This window comes from Pelodiscus sinensis, chromosome 10 (assembly GCF_052426305.1).
Source record: "Pelodiscus sinensis isolate ZL-2025 chromosome 10, ASM5242630v1, whole genome shotgun sequence".
Classification (NCBI taxonomy): Eukaryota; Metazoa; Chordata; order Testudines; family Trionychidae; genus Pelodiscus; species Pelodiscus sinensis.
This window is the reverse complement of record NC_143061.1, coordinates 17,765,068-17,786,974: the sequence shown is the minus strand read 5'-3', so window position 1 is coordinate 17,786,974 and position 21,907 is coordinate 17,765,068. Positions and strand designations below refer to the sequence as shown.

The 21,907-nt window shown below is 44.3% G+C and overlaps 2 protein-coding genes across 18 annotated transcripts in view; one reads left to right on the top strand and one right to left on the bottom strand.

Moving 5' to 3' along the window:
• MYNN (myoneurin) overlaps nt 1-21,446 on the top strand; it is a 28,812-nt gene extending 7,366 nt beyond the window's left edge. For all 6 annotated transcript variants that reach the window (XM_006131712.5, XM_006131715.3, XM_014577866.4 and 3 more), the window contains 5 exons: nt 3,796-3,955; nt 4,704-4,882; nt 6,505-6,588; nt 9,058-9,144; nt 13,094-21,446. In XM_006131712.5, the coding sequence (XP_006131774.1) occupies nt 3,796-3,955; nt 4,704-4,882; nt 6,505-6,588; nt 9,058-9,144; nt 13,094-13,362 (779 nt within the window). In that variant the 3' untranslated portion in view covers nt 13,363-21,446. The remainder of the gene's footprint in view (nt 1-3,795; nt 3,956-4,703; nt 4,883-6,504; nt 6,589-9,057; nt 9,145-13,093) is intronic.
• A 3-nt stretch (nt 21,447-21,449) lies between these two features.
• LRRC34 (leucine rich repeat containing 34) overlaps nt 21,450-21,907 on the bottom strand; it is a 54,135-nt gene continuing 53,677 nt past the window's right edge. For all 12 annotated transcript variants that reach the window (XM_075937926.2, XM_075937927.2, XM_075937928.2 and 9 more), the window contains one exon: nt 21,450-21,897. In XM_075937926.2, the coding sequence (XP_075794041.2) occupies nt 21,694-21,897 (204 nt within the window). In that variant the 3' untranslated portion in view covers nt 21,450-21,693. The remainder of the gene's footprint in view (nt 21,898-21,907) is intronic.

Sequence of the window (21,907 nt, the reverse complement as noted above, 5' to 3'; positions counted from 1 at the left end):
ATTGCATTCTACCAGTCTGTAATGTTTTAAAATAGAAAACTATGAATGTGTATTAAGGATGCTAAGGACTAGTTGATTCCCTCTCCCTTGCTGCTTCTATCAGATAGATGCAGCAAAGGGGGCGGGGTAGAGAGGGTACTTCAAAGTGGCAATGCCACACAGCTGATCCCGGGCTGAGCTGTGAGGCACTGCCCCTTTGAAATGCCACCTTGGTGTTTCAAAGCTGTGCTGCACGGAGCTGACCCAGGCTCCGTGCGGTACTGCAGGAGGAATGCAGAAGTGCCTATCAACTAGTCGAGTAGTCAATGGAAATTCCATCGACTCCTTGACTAATAAATTACTCAATATTTAACATCCTTAATGTGCATAGAAAAATAATATAGCTGGAAAGGATAGCATTGTAGTCAAAGCACACTGTAGGGACTTGAAGTCTCAGCAGAGCTGACTCATTCTTTTATTTTTGGAAGGTAAATAAGTGGACTACGGTGCAGAAAATGGCTGAATCACACATGATTAGATTGTCCTTTCATGCTATGTCACATTAATGGCATTCATAATTTATTAGTTCACCGTCTTTCAGATTTCAGTGATATACACAGTATAGTAATTTGTGTGGCGTCAAGTCTGGATATACTAAAATGAGTTGGATAACATAAAGTGTGGAAAAATCCTGGTGGCAAGCAGGAAACTTTGACAGTGATACCTTTTTATAGTAGAGTGGGATTGATAAGGCATAAATTATTTCAGAATTTGAGTTTTTCATTTAATTACAAAATGTTTATAGCGCATAGTTACAAAACATCTTCCAAGTATGAATTGATGCTGTGCAGTCTGCAAACTGCTCCAGTACCTTTGCTGCTACTGTACATAGCCTTCTCAGCGGGTGACAGAACAAAATTGTCTATTCCCAGGTTTCTTTTACTGCTGTTATTCAGGACTCTATGGTAGTAGTGAAACTTCTAAACATGATGTCAGTTTCATTATGCTCCTCTTTGGGAAAACTTTGAGGGTGTATCTATACTGCACCGTTATTTCGAGATAACTAGTATTATTTCGAAATAACAATGTGAGCGTTTACACAGCCATTCTGTTACTTCAAAATAATTTTGAAATAACAGATGGCTTATTCCAAAATCTATAAACCTCATTCTACGAGGAATAACACCTATTCCAAAATAGCTGTTTTGAAATAAGGCATGTTGTAGATGCTCTACTGTTGCTATTTTGAAATAGCCCCTCACCAGGGCCATTCTAAGTTATTCCTCCCCAATGCTTCCTGGGGCTCTAAATCAAGATAGCATGTCTACATTAGGGAAGCCTGCCTCGGACTAACTTTGAGGCTTCCCTGCAGCGTAGATGTGCTATTTCAAAATAAGCTATATTGGAATAACTATTCTGGAATAACTTATTTCGGAATAGTCGTGCAATGTAGATGTACCCTGAGAGAGTCAAGCAGAGGAGCTATTTCCAGGAATCTCCAGAAGGAATAGAGATGCGGCAATAAATAAAAGGCTATAAGAGCGGGCAGAGCCAGGGGTGGATATACGGCAGGGCGAGCGGGGCGGCCGCCCCGGGCCCCGCGCTGCAAAAAGCCCTGCACATGCGCCGTGGCGCCACCGCGCATGCGCGTTGCATCACCGTGCATGCGCCGTGGCAAAGGGGGGCCCCGCAAGATTATGCTGCCCTGGGCCCTACAAAACAGTCATCTGCCCTTGGGCAGAGCAATAATTCTTTTCCATTCCAGTAGTCAAAGGTGAGGGCTTCAAGTCTATCAGATACTGTCAAGCCAGAATCTACTATAAAAGTTGGAGCCCTGAAACAGGATCCAAGAACCGTGTTTCTGGTAGAAACATCAGCAGTATATTTTCCTTTTCTCCCGATTTTTTTTGCATGGGTGGGTGGGAAACCTTATCATTTGTATCAGTTACTAGATAGCAGGTTTAGACCTTTGGAAGGTGTCTGGTTATTTCTTTTTTTGTCAATGGCATGTATTAACTAGAAGATTTACCTGGCTTTGCTTGGGTCCTTAACTCAATTAATTTTGTTTTTTTGAAAATAAAATGAAAATGTACATGCTTCGTTGAAATAGTAGCTCTGAAGTGGGGCCCAGAATAATTAGCTGGTTAAGTGATTTGTTTAACCAGTTAATCACCAGCTGTGGAGGCTGCTCTTTCCCTGCCCAGAGTTGCAGGTGGCAGGGACTACTCTGATCCCACCATGGATAGCAGGGGCTGCTCTCGCTCCACCATAGCTGTAATGTGGATGGCTGTGGCTGCTCTGGGCCCGTTACCTCCTACGGGCCTACTGGCTAGGCTGCCACCATGGAGGAGACTCTGGTTAAGTAGTTAGCAGGTAAAAATGCTGGTTAACCTTTAATATCTTTAGGATATTAGGATACTTAGGATGAGGGGTTCAGTATGCAGGCTGCCCCAGGGAGAGAGCACTACCCCAGGCCCCTCTCACTGCAGCAGCTTGGGGCAGGTGAGAAGCACCTCTCCATGGCTGCTGCAGCTCCAGCAGGCACTGCTGGGTAAGGGGCACATGTTCCCCAGCTGGGGGAGGTCCAGATTTGTTTGCCCTCTATGCTCCCCATGAAGAGTGAGGAATGCTGCAAACTGTGCACTTTCCTCTCACTCAGTGACAAAGGGGAACAGCCAGAAATATTTCCATATGAATGGGAGGAGCGTCAGCCACCCCATCACCCTTCCTAAAGGGTACCTGTGAGGTATGAGGCTCGAGGCTGAGGCAGTCCCAGACAGGGAGGACTCCCTCAGCCAGCTCTTTTCACCCACTTGGTGATCCTGTTTTCTTTCTGTATGCTTTTATGAGAAGCAATCTCATTCTGGGCACATCCCATTTTCCTGGCATAACCAAACCCTTCTCTTCTTTTAAGTTATGATAAGAGGAAGCTGTATAATGCTTTTGGTGGCCCTAGCTCTTACCATTTAGGAAGAGTTCTTGAACGGACAGACACACAGACAAATTCTCTCAAATATATAGTAGATTTAAGGATCTCCAAAATGTCTGCCTACTAACAGATTCAGCACTATCATAGTTATATAAGCTCATGTTCTCCTATTATACAACCATATGAGATTGTAAGCACATATTTATTAGAGAATACCACAATATCTATTAAGAGTCAGGAAACCACTGTTGGCCTCCTGTAGCAGACACTAAAGAAATTAGGGATTTTAAAATATGTGTAATTGTGTAACCACTGAAAATTTCAGCAGCTACATGCAGCATGGCAGCCAGCTTCTCAGGTGTGCACCGTCTGCCACTCTGAGGCAGCAGTTGGCTGCCTGGGAGCTGGATCAGGAGGTGTGTGTGTATAAGTAACTGAGAAGCTCATGCTTATTGATTCCCACTCTAAATGGCTACACTCTGACATTCCTAAAAGAAATATTAGCAAGAACTGAGTAACATACTAGTTGGATAGACCAGGTGAATTAGTAGATCTTCTCCATCTCTAATATCTAGAATTTTGCATAAGTTAAAATGATTCACTGCCTATTGACAAGGCAATGCTAGTATTAATTCTGAAGAGTAGATTTTATTAAAACCAATATTAATTACCAGAGACTTTTCAGATGAGTGTTCTTAAAAAATTATTTATCTGCTGCAGTTCTCATAACATGCTGGGTCAGCTGCTTGATTGTTGGGTGCTATGTGGCATCACAAAATAAGAAGTCGGAGGGCTGATTCCTGAGTTTGTGTCAGTGAACCTAGTGTCTATATAAAAAAGCCTTCCTTTAAGACGGTGAAAGTTCACAGTTTTATCTCTTTCCCCAGGGGAGAAGCCATACAAATGTGAACTGTGCGACAAAGGCTTTGCCCAGAAATGCCAGCTAGTTTTCCACAGTCGTATGCATCATGGGGAAGAGAAACCGTATAAATGTGATGTATGCAATCTGCAGTTTGCAACTTCAAGCAATCTGAAGATTCATGCAAGGTGAGTGAAAGTATTAAGTAAAGCCCTGATCCTGCAAATATTTATGCACAAGTTTAGTTTCACGCATGCGAATAGTTGACTTAAACTGTTGCTTGCACTTGAAGTTTAGTGTACATGTGCACATGCATGATTAGACCTAAAGAAAGGTTGTACTTGTTTTTGTCATTCCCAGTTCTTCCCTACTTTCAGGTCCAGGTTTTCATTGCGACTAATGTATGTGCTCGGTATTCTTCCTTCACCCAAGGTATTTATTTGGTATAGTAATCCATGTGGGATCATTCATCTTAGGGCCCCCTTTGCATTTGATACTATTTTCCCTTTCTAAACATACTGAGAAAGATGACTTCTCTCCCATTGGTTTTTTTGGTTCGGGGTGAATTCCTTTATATTTGCTGGCAGGGGAGGTTACAACATGTCTTTCTGCAGTGGCTGTCAGTGTTGTTTGGTGTTTAGTTTTCATACTAGAGTGACAAGTCTTGCTTAATTTCTGGGTTCACCTATTTCCTGTGCAACGCCCTTAGCCTGCCACTGAAGTCAGTGGGACTCTTTCCATTGACTTTTTGAATTGGATCAGGCCCTGAGGATGAGAAACTTATATCTGAAAACTAGGCTCTAATCTTTCTCTTGTTTGGCCACAATATATCCCCCTTTGCAAGGCCGGAGATAACTGATATAACACAAAGTACCTTTCATCTTGTGTCCTCTTCTCCCTTGTGTGGAATTCTCTTATGTGTGTGTTTCTTAACAGGAAGCACAGTGGTGAGAAGCCCTATGTGTGTGATAGGTGTGGACAGAGGTTTGCCCAGGCCAGCACGCTTACGTACCATGTTCGTCGCCATACAGGAGAGAAGCCGTATGTGTGTGACACCTGTGGGAAAGCATTTGCAGTGTCCAGTTCTCTTATCACTCATTCACGAAAACATACAGGTGAGAATAAATGAGCTACTGAGTAAGTTGGCATAAACTGGGGGTTCAGCTTGGGGAGGGTGGCTGCAGTGGAAGAGGTAAAAGGAGCAGTTGGTAATACGTGAGTCTAAAGAGCAGACTTGGGTAGAAGGGGAGTCTGCATTAGTGAAGTCTGCATTAGTGGATATGGAATCTGTATAGGACAAGGGTGGGCACCCTGCCACTCCCCCACCGTCAGACTAATTGAGACCTGGTGACGGGGGAGCATGCAAAGTCTCCTCCCCTGCCAGGGGTGCGTGGCACCAGAGGGAACCGCTAGCAGGGATAGGGGTGAGAGACTTTGCATGCTCCCTCCGACCTCAGGCCCTCCTTTGGCTGCGACGCCTAGAGGGAACTGCCAGCTGTCTTAACAACTGGTGATTCTCTCTAGGCACCAGAGGCAGGGGGCAAAGACTTCACACACTCCCCATCCTCAGATCAATCAGGGTCCGTGGGCAGGGGAGCACGAAAGTCCCCTGGTCCCGCACCTTCCATGGTGGCCCGGGGCCACTTAAGAAATGTATGAAGTGGCCCCCCTTTTAAAATTACAGGCAGTCCCCGGGTTACGTACAAGATAGGAACTGTAGGTTTGTTCTTAAGTTGAATCTGTATGTAAGTTGGAACTGGCGTCCAGATTCAGCCGCTGCTGAAACTGACCGCCAGTTCTGACTTACATACAGATTCAACTTAAGAACCCCAAGCGTCCCCAAGTCAGCTGCTGCTGAAACTGATCAGCAGCTGATTCCAGGAAGCTTGGGGCAGAGCAACTCTGCCTCGGGCTTCCTGTAGTCAGCGCTGGTCAGTTTCAGCAGCGGCTGACTTGGGGACGCTTGGGGCAGAGCAGCTGGGGTGCTGCTGGGTTGCTCCAGTAGCACCGCTCCTCAGCGCTACTGGACCAACCCATCTGCTCTGCCCCAGGCGTCCTGATTCAGCCGCTGCTGAAACTGACCAGCAGCGGCTGAATCAGGACGCCTGGGGCAGAGCAGCTGGGGTGCTGCCGGGTTGGTCCAGTAGTGCCCAGAGCGGCGCTGCAGGACCAACCGGCAGCGCCCCAGCTGCTCTGCCCCAGGGTCCACAACAAAAGCCTGGTCTGCTGGGGGGGGCGGGCACACTAGCTGCGCCCCCCCCCCCCCCCCAGCAGACCAGGGACACGGGGAGCAAAGCCGCAGCGGGGTGCCGCGCCTCTGAGGCTTTGTTCTGACAAAGCCTCAGAGGCGCGGGACCCCACCGCGGCTGCGGCTTCGCTCCCGGTGTCCCTGGTCTGCTGGAGACGGTCCCCAGCAGACCAGGGGCACCGGGAGCAGCTTTTCTCGCCCCGGAGGTCGAGGTGGCGGATTGCTGCCTGCGAGCTCCGGGGTGAGAGAGCCCCGTTCATAAGTGCGGATCTGATGTAAGTCGGGGACTGCCTGTATTGCTCACCGCTTTACAGGAGAAAGTACCAAAGTCATGGCAGCTTTTTCTTTGGGGGTTTCTTAGCAGTGCAAATCTCAATTTTCATTGTGGTCTGGGGAGCTCTTCACACCATTGTACACTGACTCTGTTTAATTTGTATTTCACACACACATCTGTATATTAAAATATTAACCTTTTTGTGTACCCTCTAGGAGAGAAGCCATATATTTGTGGCATTTGTGGCAAAAGTTTTATTTCCTCGGGAGAGCTCAATAAACACTTTCGGTCTCATACAGGTTAGTTTCCAGACAGGCCACTACTATACATTTCTTTTAGTATACTCTTGCATTTAAAATATGATGTACTGTGCTATAATTGAGACATAAATTAAGATCACATACTATATATCTGTGTTAACGCATTTAAAAATGGATCAGATTTCTTTACAGAAAAACTAAACTCTTGTTTAAAAATAACGAGACTTCTGCAGGAACTCCAATGCTAACCTTTGTGTGAGTCCACATGTTGCTTAATCTCTTAGGGTATGTTTACACAGCAGTGTTATTTCGGAATAATTGGTGTTATTCCGAAATAACCTAGTCCGAGTTTACGCTACAAGCAGTTATTTCAACATAGTGTCGAGTTGGAGGACTTTTTACTCTGACTCCTGTAACCCTCATTTTACGAGGAGTAAGGGAAGTCGGAGGAAGAGTGCTCTTTCTCAGACTTCCTGCTGTGTAGACAGCGCCAAAAGCCAAAATAAGCTATTTCGACGTAAGCTGCGCAATTGACATAACTCAACTCAAGTTGTGTAGCTTATTTCGGCTATAGCCCTGCTGTGTAGACGTGCCCTTAGAGCCTCCATTTCCTCATCTGTAAAATAGAGATACTTTTTAAAACCATTTTGTGGATTATAAAGTGCTGTCTAACGGTGAAGCATTATAATAAGGAGGTAGCATGGGAACTATTCTCTGTGTGTGTGTGTGTATATATATAAAAAAACTTTTCCTGCATCCCGCCACCCATAAGCCCCATAGCTTCTTCCCACTGAGCTTTGCATACAGCAATTATGTGGATCAGTGACCCAGCTTCACTCCAACCCCTTGCCATGCACGCTGGGAAGAGTGACCCTAAAGAAGCTTAAGCAAGGCCCTGTACATAGAGCCTGAGTGATGAGCCATCATTCTCTTCCCACTGCTGGGTCCCAGCTCTCCAATGCTGTTGGGAAACAAGGGGCACACCCAGGCTCCTGCTGTCTCCTTGCTGTGCTGCACAAGGATACACTTTCAAGGGGAGAGCTTCCTTCAGCCCTGGCTGCAGCTGAATCCAGCTCCTCCCCCACCCCGGGCAGCCTTCCAAGGGGTTGCGTCCCTAGTCTCCCCAACTCTGGCTCCAGCAGCCCCCGCTGTAGTAGGGCTGCCTCAGAAGTGGAACCGATCCAGCGTGTTGTGGCTGTGCTCCCAGAACGAGAGCCTGGGGCTGGAGTCGGAGTGGGAGCTTGGAGGCATCTGGGACGAGGCAGCGGTGGCGCGTAAGAGAAACAACTCCTTGGGCCAGTAACCACCATGGCCACATGCAGGTGACCAAGTTCCGGGGGCTGCTGGTGCCACAAGCAGGGGGAAGTAGTATGAGGAGAGGGAGGCACCGCCGTGGAGGCTAAGAGGCAGCCTGCTCTTTAAATAGGGCCCAGTTCTGATGAAGCTTGCTGTCTTCCAGCTCCCCCTTTCCTCCCTGGTGCTCTGGGAGCTGCAAGGCTTCCCCCTCCCTGGTGCTGGGGGGGGGGGAGCTGTGTGGACTCCCCCGTGCTCCAGGGAGCCGCGGGAGTTGTGAGCCATGTGGCCTCCCCTCTCCTCGTCCCCATGCTTGGGATGTGGGCGGGAGCCGTGCAACCTCCTGCCAGCCTGCTGTGGAGTGGGTGGGCTTGGCGCTAGCAGTGCATCCTGGCTGTCCTGGCGTGACCCCGCATTGTAGCTTTTGGGTGGGGGTGAGGAGTGCAAGGGCCTGTTCCCTGGAAGTGGCTGTAGCATGTCTCATGGCAGCGCCACTGCCTGGTTCCCTTCTACCCAAGATGGTGGAGAGCCTCCCTGAGCATGAGTGGATCCTGTATGAGATGGAGAGCATGGACATCGCCTCCATCCTGCGGTGAGGGACTGGGGTTAGGGGGTCTGTAGACAGAGATGGGCCTCCCGCCTGGCGACACCCAGGGGTTGGGCACAGTACCCCCCAACCCCTCCAAGGCACCCTGGTTCTGGTGAACTCTGTGAAGGTGCAGGTGCCCATCCAGGGGTGTGGTGGGTCAGGAGCAGAGAAGGGTGCAAGTGACTTTAGCCATGGAGAGTGCAGCCAGGCTCAGTGCAAGACTAACAGGCTGTCTGGCTGTGAAAGCAGCCACCGAGAGGGGGGTTGGTGAGTGTAGTGAGCAGGGGGCACAGCCCCCTAGTAAATATTAAAGAAATGATTCACATTGTAATATTGCAATTTTCAGATAAACATTTTTACAAAGACTAATTGGGTTTGTGATCTGCTCATAGGTTGATTTGCTTCAAATGAAGCAGTCAGTCCTCTCTTCACCATTTTCATCTTGTCTTTCTTTGAATGTTTTCATTCTGGATACAGTTCTTAGATGGGTTTAGTTTATAAAACCGGTAAAGTAATTTTTATTGCAGTTATTTTGCTACCGTCTGTTCTATAGGCAGCCTAAGAAATAGTTATTCTGTCTTTTTGACATTATGTTGTGCACTTCTAATTGTCAAATCATTTTTCAGGTGAACGACCATTTATATGTGAACTCTGTGGAAATTCTTACACAGACATAAAAAATTTAAAAAAGCACAAAACGAAAGTCCACACAGGTAAGTGTTAGTCTTGTAAAAATGATTTTTGGTGTCAAAAAATAATGATTCTGCTTTAGTGCTGAATAAATGTTTTTAAATGTAACACAGAATTAGATAAGAAAAGAGGTGGCCAGTGGGCCAGATCTGGCCTGTGGCCACCTTGCCAACATTCTCTCTCCACAGCAGGGTGCCCCGGGGCCACTTTAGAAGCATATGAAGTGGTCCCCTTTTAAACAGCTGGCTGCTAATTGCTCTGCAAACTGGGGAGAGAGGGTAGAATTTGTGTGCTGTTCCACCCCCAGCAAAATCCCTCAGCTCCAGTTGGCCAATTTCTGGCCAATAGGAGCTGAGAAATTTTGCTGGAGGCAGGGGCAGAGGAAAGGCTCCTTCCTCCCTCCTTCTCAGTGCTGGAGCAGAGCCATGTGGAATAGCCCGCCCTGCAGACTCAGGTTCCTGCTGGGCTGATGACTGGGAGCTGCCTAGGTAAGAGCCTCACAGCCTGCCTCTTGCACTCCTCCCCTCTCTTCCTCCCCACCCCTGGTCAGCAGGCCCTTCTGCCCTAGGTCACCACCCCAACCCTCTGTATCCCTTCTTCCTATCTGCTCCAGGTCACAACTCCCAGACTCTGCACCCCCCCTATACATGCCTCCCTGAGGCCAGAATCCTCTCCATCCATACCTCCAACCCTGCTCCAGATCATAACCTCTTCCTTCACCCAAACTCCCTCTCAGATCCAACACCCCCTGCTTTACCCCAATCCTCTATTCCAAGCTTTCTTCTGCACCCCACCCACTATCCCAGACCTCACCCCTGCTCCATAGAAGTGTGTCCCTTAACTATTTACCAAAATCTTCAGTGTAATCCTCCCCTCCCAATTAAAAATTATTGCCCACCCCTGCTCTAATGGCGCCCACACTTTCAGATAATAAGGATTGGAAAAAAAGCAGGTTTGAGAATGAAAGGTCTTGGGGCGATTTTAAAAAGAAAATGTGGTGATGGCTACAGCGTTAAGCCACTGTTTTCAATAGGGAATGAGGGATTGCTGACTTGAATATTAATACAGTAAACTTCCGATAATCCGGCACCTTTAGGACCCAAGGGGTGCCGGATTATCAGATATGCCGGACTATCAGAAGGTGGGGCTATGAGGGGTCTGGAGTAGAGTGGGAGCCACCCCAGACCCCTCATAGCCCCCCCTTATGATAGTCAGGCTCTGCCCCAGGAGTCCCTGATTCAGCTGCTGCTGGTCAGTTTCAGCAGCGGCTGAATCCCGACGCCTGGGGCAAAGCAGCGGGGTGCTGCCGGGTTGGTCCCGTAGCGCCGCCCCTCGGCGCTGCCGGGTTGGTCCTATAGCACCACCCCTCGGCGCTGCGGGACCAACCTGGCAGCACCCCAGCTGCTCTGCCCCAGGGGTCCCCAAGTCAGCAGCTGCTGAAACAGATCAGCGGCTGATTCCAGGAAGCCCCGGACAGAGCAGCTGTGTCCCGGGCTTCCTGGAATCAGCCGCTGATCTGTTTCAGCAGCGGCTGAATCGGGGACCCCTGGGGCAGAGCAGCTGGGGGCCTGCCGGGTTGGTCCGGCATCGCCGTCCTTTGGCACTGCGGGACCAACCCGGCAGCACTCCAGCTGCTCTGCCCCAGGCGTCCCCAAGAGCAGCTGGGGTGCTGCCGGGTTGGTCCCGCAGCCCCGAGGGGCAGCGCTACCAGACCAACCCAGCAGCACCCCAGCTGCTCTGCTCCCGGCTTCCCCGATTCAGCTGCTGGTCAGTTTCAGCAGCAGCTGAATGGGGGAAGCCTGTCCGGCTGCCCCAGCACTTCCGGGTTCCTGATGGTGCCGGACCATCAGGAGTCCCGGAGCATTGGATGCCGGACTAATGGAGTTTTAATGTATTTAAAGATTTGGTCTCATCTAATAAAATTGTGAATGGTTTCTGTTCTAAACATCTGTGAAAGTCGTCTGGGTCACAAAAGACTTTTATGAATCCTATTCAGTATGCTTTCCTCCACATTCTAATGGCTCTCAAAAGTAAAGATTTCTGGTTTCTGACACATACCAATTCCAGGAATCGCTCGTCCTGATTCTTTGTAGGCCTAGTGTTTCTTTATGTAATGATTAAAGACGGTGGGTTAGTTAGTTTGGTTTATATAGTCAGAATTAATCCAGGTCTGAGCTGGATTAACAGGCACACAAACTCAGACAGCTGGTGTAATGTTTACAATTACGACTTCTACCCTAAAAAGATTTCTCAGTTATACCTAGTCCTGTTCTTCCTAGATTTATATGCACGTGTTTAAATGGTAGTAACTTACATTGCTTATAGTACTGAACATGGAGGAGTTGTATGTAAGCAGTTCAAAGGATGATGTAAACAACCTCCTTCCAGATTGGCTTCCCATGCTTTTTTACAGTGGTTCACATATTTCAATACATAAGTGCATAAAATCCCTAACCACCTTGTCTTTAGTTCTTTGAAAAAAGAAATCATGAAGGCTGGCCCAGATAGTACAGGATGTTGGGAAGAGTCTAGCCGAATGAGAGGACAAGTAACATGCAGTGGCAGCGTTGAGGGTCATGGACTGCTGAAACTGCAGTTAGAAGATGGATGGAGAAGATCTAGTACAGCAAGAAGAGTGTTAGGCAGAGACAAGCTGTAAGCTGCTAGAGAGAGTTTGGTGGAAGTGGAAAGATTCAGGGCTAGGGGAGACTGTGAAAGCAAGTTAATGAAAGGCCCAATGTCGCCTATGTCAGTTGAGAGCTGACCAAACTGATTTTTCAGAAACAATGAGCAGTCCTGTGGCATCTTAGAGACTAACAAATATCTTATATCATGAGCTTTCATGGGTAAAACCTACTTCATCAAATGAGTTGGAGTGGAAATTACAGAATCCAGAGTATATATAACTTATACTTTAGACAGTGATGAGGCTATGTCTAGACTGGCATGATTTTCCTCAAATGCTTTTAACGGAAAAGTTTTTCCTTTAAAAGCATTTGCGGAAAAGAGCGTCTAGATTGGCATGGATGCTTTTCTGCAAAAGCACTTTTGCAATTGGGGCTTTTTTGCACAAAACAATACCGTGTTTTCTACACTGGCCCTCTTGCGCAAAAGGGAGTAGCATAGCATTTCCTCAAACACTGACAATCTTACATGAGATCGTCAGTGTTCTTGCGGAAATTCAAGCGGCCAGTGTAGGCAGCTGGAAAGCTTTTCCACAAAAGCAGCTGCTTTTGCAGAAAAACTTGCCAGTCTAGACGCAGCCTGACTGTAAAAACAACCTTCTGCAAAAGCTCTGTTCTTCTTAACACTGCGTGAAAGAGATGATGCCAGACATGTCTAAGGTTCTACAGCCCACTGCTAGAATATTTCAAGGAATCCCTGTAAATGTTCTCCTTAGTTATCCTTAATGTCACATTTAATGGGGTTGTTATAGTACTGTGGCCCAGATAATAGAGGCTCTGTTGTTGTGTAGCATCTCCAGTAATCATGATCTGGACACATGCACCAGTGGACTTGATTCTTACAGCTCAGACTAGCTTGGTGACTGAGTTTCAGGCAGTGTCATTCTCAGACACCCCAAATGCATATAGTTAAAGAATTCTCTTTTAAGCCTGACAGCCAGCCAGCTAGATGAAAGGGATAAATCTTGCAGTGCTCGGGGCACTTTTGATGGATTTTGGGCAATCCTCAATCCAGTCTTTGTTCCCTGGAAGAGAATAGTTGCAACAAAATGTTTTAAGGGGACTGAACTAGGTTTACTTATTCTATGTGGAGGGAGGGGAAACTGGAATGAATGACTTCTGCTGCATTTAATTTGAGAGTGGGGGAATGTTGAGGGTTTTTTGAAGGATAAAAAAGGTTTCTATCTTCACTTACCTCACCCCCTCAATTGTTTTTCTGTCACTAATTGTGGGCATTTTACTTTTTCTTCATGAGTTAATGTTTACAAATTTTGATTTTTGTTTTGAGGATCTGAAAACCCCCTTGATTCGAACACAGTTGATAATTCCTACAATGAACAAGAATCTATTCAGAATCAGAAAAGCCCTTTGTCAGAGTCTACAGATGAAAAGCCTTCTGAGATGTCTTTACCACTCACTCTTCCCATTGGGACTGAAGACCATCAGATGCTGTTGCCTCTAACTGGTAATCAGTCTCCTTCCTCAGACTCATTGCTGAGATCTGCTGTGACTGGATATTCAGAACCTCAGTTTATTTTCCTGCAGCAGTTATACTGACTTTTTGTGTGAGATGGGAACCAACAAAACAGTTTTGGTAGTGAACGCACATGTTGGTAAAATGAACGTAATCATTCAAGCTGTTGGATTTACTCTTAATCATTCTTTTCAGAGAAGACATTTGGTAATGTATCTACACTGTGTAGTGCTGTTTCTTACTACTTGTTACATTTTGCTAATCTGGAATCATAGTTATTGTAATTGACCACTGACATTAGGAGGAAATACTGTTCCAGAGCACCTGCCTTAAGAATCGTCTGTTAAATAGACATGTAACTGTACTCTGGAGCTCTCCTCCAACGCTTATGCCGAGATAGTCAGTGTCATTTGTGAGCAGACTTTCAAGCCATATTTTCATTTCTGTTAATTAAATACCTTAACTCGGAGTTGTGGTCTTTGTAGAAAAAAATTTCATGACCAATTTATTAAACACAGGCTCCCACACTCCAGGACACTGTAAGAGGAGTATATGATGGCAGCCAGGCCAGTTCTCTGGTGAAATGTTTTTGAAGCATTATTGGTGTTAAACAGAAGCAGCAATTTGCCAGTCTGAGACTAGATGGAAAGCTTTGGACAAATGCCACTAATAGGGGAGGGAGGCTTTTTCCTTGAGCAATGATTTAGAGTCTAGATAGTATATACAGTAGCCTTTCCTTTTTCAAGGCCTGGATTCACATTCAAAAGTGACAAGCTATAATCTCTCCACATCTCCCAAACATCTAGAGTTTGAAAAAGGAGCAGTCAAAAGAGATAATCGATCTGTCCTTCAGCATTCAGCATATTAAGATTATTGTAGGTAAGAATGTGTGTTGAGTAAGCTGTAAATAGACATCAGTAGCACATGTCTGACTTTCATCATTATAGTTATTCATATTGTAGAGCCTAGAGCTTCCAGTCAGGATCAGACCCCTTTTGGTTTAAGCATTTTACAGAGACATCAGAGGAGAGAGATTTTGCCCTGCTGCAGAGTTTATAATAAATGAGCGATACGTTTACTCTAAAAAATTAAGTGAAAGCTAAAAATGAAGGTGTTTTAGTAAAGATTGACCAGAGGCCATAAACTTTTGGGCCACAATAGGCTCTTAATATTCCATTACAGAATTTGGGCAGGTATAATAGAAAAACATTTAATTAAAAATAAATGCAGTGTTTGTTTACTGCTTTATTTCTTATGCCAATAGTGCAGTTTTAGGCAGTTGCTGTCTTTTGTAGCAAGACCTATGTGAAAAAGGGATGTTGTTATGCCAGCTGTGTGGGGTGTTTTTTTCCGTTTAACAGAAACTTGTGCTGGGGTTGGCGCACAGAGCAGAAATTAGTCTGTTCAATTCCTCTTTGTCGCTTCTGTCTGCTCTATAAGGTGCTGAGACAAACTATCCTGCCCTTTCTGCTAAGGGTCCTTCTTAAGGTTTCTCTTGGGCTTTTTACTTCCTCACACCAGTTGGTTTTCACTGAACAGCTTTATGTGGAATCTTTGTGTTGGCATCCATAGTACATGTCCCAGACATGATCAGGGCTTCCTTTTGAGTCTCATGGAAATGAGTTGATGATTTCATGGATCTTTTCATTGGTAATGAAGACTCTTAGTGTCCAGATTCTTTCATTTTCTGCCTAACCATTTGGTAGGATTACCAGCTGTCACAGCCACATATTAGACTGAAATTACATTTGAATTGAAAATTCTGATGCTATATAATTGATTTCCATATTAAGATTAGTAAATACTATACGTCTCTTTCCCATTCTTGATGTCACTTCCTTCTTGAGATGTCCATTGGTCAGCGTGATGCTGCCCAAGTAGATGAATAGGTTTTATTTTCTTGGTAGTTTTGCCTTCTAGGTTTCAAAGATGTTTGTTGTTAGCATGAGTAATTTTGAGCCATGATTGGCCTGTTGTTTTTTGCAAGGTTGTCTGTCTTTATTAGTAATGTTTCCTCAGTGTTATTCAGCACAATATTATCAACAAGAGCTGGCCAAAATATGGCCCATTGGCCAGATACAGCCCGCCAAGCCAGCAGCACAAAGGACGCTTCAGTCAGGTTCTCTGCCAACCCTCTTCTCTACACCGCTCAGAAAAACTGGGTTCAAGGCCCAGTTTGTCTGTGAACAGCTGCAAGTCTGAGGCTCGGCACGCTTCCCCCCAGCACAATCTTGTAACTCCCATTGTTTGAAGAACAGGCAGCACACGAAGCACCCAATCTTCCCCTCCGCTTGGGCTCAAAACTGTTCACAGATGCACAAAACCCCACAGCTGGCTGCTCTGAGCAGCCTGCCAGGGCATGGAAAGCAGGGAACCTGCCGGGTTGCTGGTCTGGAGTTGCCCAAGTGTCTCCATGCCAGAGCCTGCCTCTGCCACGCAGCCCTTCCTTCCCCCCCAAACCTCTGCTTCCCCCATCTCTCCCCTACCTCACATAACCCAAATCCTGTCTCCCATTCTCCAGTCCCAGACCCTGCACCCAAATCCGCTGCCCCAGGTCACAACCACTCCCTTCAACCAAACTCCCTCCCTGTTCCCACACTGCTTCCATATACCCCATTCTCTTTACCCTAAATTCCCTTCTGCAACCAACCATCCCAGATACTGCACCTCCTCCATTAATATCATGGAAGAGTGTGGTCCTTGACCATCTACCACATTCTTGGAGTGGCCTCCCAATAAAAATTATTGACCACCCTAGTCTAGACTTTCTAGACTTTTGCCAACTCCCCATGCTATGCCATTGTTAGCATTGCTAATACATTGCTTCAATATTCAATCTATGGCAATATTCGGTCTATGCCAAATAGGAGCAGCAATAAAATGCCTTGTTTCATGTTATTGTCCATACTGAACCATTCAGTTGTTGATTGATGGTGTAGCCTTGCAGAGCACCTCATATCTCTGTGTATGGTCTTGATGGTGATTACAACTTTAGCTGGGATTCATAGGACTAAAGAATGAATAGTCCATAATATATGTCTACTTTTGAAAAAAATAATCAGTGAAATTGTTCTGGGCAGTTTGCCACTCTAAATCCTCTTCTGTGCTTGTCCTTAGCTAAATATCTGGTATACACAGAATCTCTTGGGCCTGAATTAAGCCTGTTTTCTAAGCTTTGCACCCACTGCCTCTTTCAACCCATATAGTAGGGCCCTACAGAAGGCATTCCTTGCAACAGAGTAGTGTATCCCCTCTCCAGTTGTTAAGGTCAGTAAAATCACCCCTTTTTGGATATTCTGATAATGATTCCATGCTTCCACTGGTCGATAGGGAAGAAGTGTAACCATTTAAATGGTTAACATATAAGCATCAGCTTATTGGTTTCTGTTACGGTTACATACCGGTTCCCGTTCCTCGGGTGCCAGCTGTCATCCTGCATTGTGGGCTCTGCAGTATAGTTATACCACAGAGTCCACAGGGAAACTGGCTTCCAGGAAGCAGGGCTGGGAGCTTGTGTGGCTCCTGGTGCATTCCGGTTCCCAGCTCTGTTTCTGGAGAGCTGGCTGCGCTGCAGTATAAGGATTATATATAAGTTTTATATTGCAGAGCATGCAGTGCATGTGACTGTTTAAATTTGTAATGGTTATACCATTACATTTTTAACTGATTTCTTTTACATCCCTATTGTCAGGAGACTTTTCTTTTCCCCGAACTATTGAAAACGTCTGTCAATTTCATTAATGGGATGGTATCAAATCCTTTTAGCATTTCTGGAGCGATTTGATTATCTGCTGCTGCTGCTTTTTTATTTGTTTTCAGTTTGCTTATTGTGGGCCTTTACTACTGTCATCTCTTTTGGACTAATGTTAACATCAAGTTGGTCAGGTTTGCATGTTTAAATGGAAGTCTGTTACTGAAGTCAGCTTTGGTCTGTTGAGGCCTTCTTTGAATGCTCTGTCCATTTATTTTTTCTGTTGTACCTTAGTAGTAAACATTTTCTATCTTTGATTTTATTGGCCTGTTTCTTATTCTGAAATTGACATACAGTATTTTAGTAACTTGGTAAATAGCTCTGATAACCCTAAAGCTGCTAGATCTTCAGTGTATTTTCTAGGGGGGTAAAAATCGTGTCATAGGGAACTGTGTAACTGCTGAAAATCTCAGCGGTTACATGGTTACCTGCACTGCAGGCTCTGCAGTATAAAGTTTATAATGCAGATCTAGCAGGTGCAAGCAGCCCTTGCTTGCCTGGCTACTGGGGAGGGGGCTTTACTGCTGGAGCAAAACCATCTGCCTGGCTTCTTGGGAGGAGACTTCACTGCTGAAGAGAAGCCTCTTCCCCATTGGTTAGCCCTTGCCTTCCTGGCTCCTGGGAAAGAAGCTTCGCTGCCCTCCCCGGGAGCTGGCTGAGTATAACTGATACCATTAACTGATAATCCGTAGTATTTTCATTCATCTGCCTTTCTGTCGCGTTTTACCTCTCTTATCTGCTTTTGTGCACTCCTCTACATTTTCCAATCCTCTGGTTGATTTTATCATTTAGGAATTTTCTTTTAATACCTTTTCATCCTTTTAATACCATTCATGAGATGCCATATCTCTTGAGTTATCCAGTTCTGTCTGTCTCTCTTGATACCCAACTGTGGCTAGTGCAGTTTGAATCACATTGTAAACCTGGCCCAAGGAGATTACGTTAGCTTCCTTTAAAACAACAGCAAAAAGAAAACCAAGCAACTTCCGATTTCTGATAGCAACACTGCTTAAGCTCCATCGTGATTAGGGGGAATCTTTTTATCCCTCGCAAAGCCAATCTTAAAACTGTCAAGAATCGTTGAGCCACAGAGGCATGTTTTCTCCAGTCAACCAGCACTAGTGATATTAAGTGCATTCTTTGTTGATTGTTGATACCATTTTATCTGTATTGGTACTTTGTGTCCAGGCCTTGGTAAACAGTGGATTGTAAAAGATGCCTCTTAATATTCCTACTCTCCACCATATCTTCACCTGAATTAAAAGGGCTTCATGAAACATTTCTTAGTAGATTTCTTTGAAATCCTCTGAAGAGAGGTCCTTAGTTCCTTGGCATGGCTGTTTTTTACTTATTGCTTTCTTAATCCATGTGTCTGTTTTTGTCTTTGTACCTTTTCAGTGAAATAAACCTTTCATCTTTTTTTATTTATCATTTAAAATGTGGCATGTGTAATACTAGTTTTGATTGTTTAATGCTTAATTACAAGTGGTCAGTTTACTGGTGGGGTTACTGGACGTTATGAAGTACAACCAAGTCTCCCCCCTGCCATTGCTTCCTGACTTTCACTCTCTTCACTTTGCTCGTCTGCATCATGTTTATGCCATAGCATTTGCCAGCACCTACTGTCATTTTACACACTGGTTTAGGACATTGGAGAAATTGTTTTAGGTTTTCAGTAGTGCAGTGTGGCTTTTTGCATTCTTTTGAAATCTGTTTTTTCCTCGTAATCTCTCACGGATTCTTTGGCCAACTGGCAATTCTATGACTGAAGAAGCGTACCAAAAAGCAGGGTCTTGAATATAAATGACAAAGGTTTACTCCATGTAACCAGATCTAAGGCAGCAGTTACTGACCAAAAATACAGCAAAGGCATAAAGATGAATACAGTTTTAATAATTAGTTTTGCACAGAAGCAAAGCTCTGCCAGCTCTTATGGTTATACTGCTATTTGGCAAGTTCATCTTTAAATGTATTAAAGTACATCTCTTCTGATGTGTTACTACTTCTTTTCAAAAAAATTAATTTATTCAGAATTACTGAGTAATGCATATATTACCAGAAGAGCAAACTAACTCTGAGAAACACTTTCCTATATAGAATATGCATTCCATAAGAATATTTGTTTCAACAGTTTTTATATTTCTAAAATTTTAGATGACTACAGTATTCTTAAATCTCAGACTTTTTAAAAAAATCAGGGCTTAGATTTATACAGGATCCAGTTTAGATATTTATAGAAGTGACATTTACTTTATATTACTCATTCAGTTTTCTTTATACACAAGAAGATCATCATTTTTACAAGACAATTTTAAATTTCTCTCCACAGAATGCACAGGTTCTGATAAAGTTGTTCTCTTGCAGCAATAATTTAATGGTCTTCACTCTTGAATACGAATTCTTATCCTCAGCTTAGATGAAAATGACTCAACTGCTGAGTTGATTTCCTTTAAATATATTAATTTAACATGTAATTTAAAAAAATGTTTGGGTGCTGTAGAACTTTGAAAGAGAGCTATACTGTATATCTATGACAATGCCTGGAGTACTTTCCATGCATCTCTCATTTGGAGGCTTAGTGCTCTCAAGTTCAGTTTTGAGCTGGAAGTTGCATCAGGAGGATTGATGGTCCATGCTTGTGGAATAGGGGGAAAGCATGGACATCTTAAATAGTCTAATGCAGTTAATAGCCGAATTATCCTCTCTGGAAAATGAAAGTGGGAGCATTAAAATTTCTTTAAAAGCTTGAAAAAGACTTCTAGAGAATATCTCCAGTGTAATTGAGATCCCAGAAAGTCCACTAACTTCAATGGAAGTTTTGCCTGAGGGTTTGACTACTCTTGTAAATTTACCAAAATAGCTAGTTATTCCAGAATGGGTAGTTGTACCAGAATAGCTACTCTGCAATAATTATTTTGTTAAGTTCAAAGAGTAGAAAAGGCCTGAGTAAGGATTGAAAGACTGGGCTTTGAGAGAGGCAGTTGGCAAGACTTACAGCAATATGTCTAGATAAGAACTAGTAATCAATTTGGGTTAAGTTATTTTTGAAGTATTTTTCCTGTATGTACAAAGTGTTTTTCCTTCTGTTATGTGTATATAGTTCAACTCTTTTTTATAATCCCATGTGAGGGTTTTGTATATACATAGGTTGCAGTGTTTATGTTAGACTTTTAATAAATTTGTTTTGTAATTTTCCCTCCGCTTATGCCTGGTGTTTGTAGTTATAGTCAATGAGAGAGAATATATCTAATATAACCATCATAACACACTATGCTATTGTCATAACTTTGCCCTTTATACAACTGTATAGGAGTTATTTAGAAACAATATCATTCACTACATTTTCCTTCCAACAAGAAAAACACAAAAGTCCATCACTACAAGGTAATATTTTGAGTGAAAATGAACAAAAACTATTTTAAAATATTACTTACTGTAATTATTTTGAGCAGTGAAAGATTCAAAGCGGTGTGCAAAACAGTGTGGCTACGTCTACACTGGCCCCTTTTCCGAAAGGCGCATGCTAATTTTCAACTTCAGAATAGGGAAATCCGCGGGGGATTTAAATATCCCCTGCGGGATTTAAATAAAGATGTCCGCCACTTTTTTCCGGCTTGGGGAAAAGCCGGAAAAAAGCGTCTAGACTGGCCCGATCCTCTGGAATAAAGCCCTATTCCGGAGGATCTCTTATTCCTATTTCAAAGTAGCTGCCCCTTGCTCTGGCTGGGAGCTTGGCCAAGAAGTGGTGGTAGCAGGCAGGTTCCCAGCAGGAAGCTGCCAGCAGAACTGAGAGATCACATTGCCCTTTCATGGGGTGGGGCAGTCCTGCTTTGCAATTCCCCCCTTCCCATTAATACCCAGGGTCCTCCTCAAAATTAGGCAGGACAAAATAGCAGTTATACTCATAGCATCAGCATGTCTGGACAGCATTGGTTCATCATGCTGCTGTCCCTGTCAGTGGCCAGATTGATGACACACCCTCGGTGTCCTGACCTCGTAACACAGGACTACAGCTAATTGCAGCTCCCCTGCTTGGAATTGCTCCACCTTATGGCATGGAAGCTCAATAGTTAAATTGTCACAGTTAGTTGGTCTTCCTCTGTTACTCTGTGAGAAGATGGATTATACTGATTAAATGAGTGGTCAGAGAAAGATGACAGAAGCTTGAGACAAGTCTGAAACAGAATATCATGTCTCTTCATGAAAAATGACACCATTTAAACTCATGCACTTTTATCACAAGAATCCTTTAATCATAGTTTGGGCGTCATTACCAAACTTCTGTTTATCTACAGCAGTGGTTCTCAAACTGCAGACCAATCAGCACACATCTGTGGGCCATGTGACATCATCATGACAATATAAGTAGTATGTACATTATATGGGCCACGTCCATATAATGTACATACTAATACAGAAAGAGCTATATATGTGACCCACAATAAAGTTGAGAAATGCTGATCTCTAGCATTAATTTGTTACAAAACTTAGGTTGGACTCAGTTTGAATTGGTTTTATCTCTAGTACAATTTTCAAATGTATATTGGTGCACTTCAAATGAACTAACTTACTAAAGAAATTACATACTATCATTTTGCTTTGCAAAGAAATAAGCCAGAACTCTGAAGCTGATGAATATAAATGCATCACTTTGCTTTCTTGTTTACAAATGTTCTGCAACTGCTCTTATTGCAAGACTGGCATTAGCATCTTTGTTATCAACCTCCCCATAACTTGGTGTCCAATAGTAATGCCTTTTAAGGCCATGAGAGAGTTCTGCAAGATATATATGTCCGTCTACTTCATATGGATCCACGTCTGTACAATTTGGTTTCAGGCGGCCAGTTTTAATTAAGTCTGAAAATGCCTGAAATGAA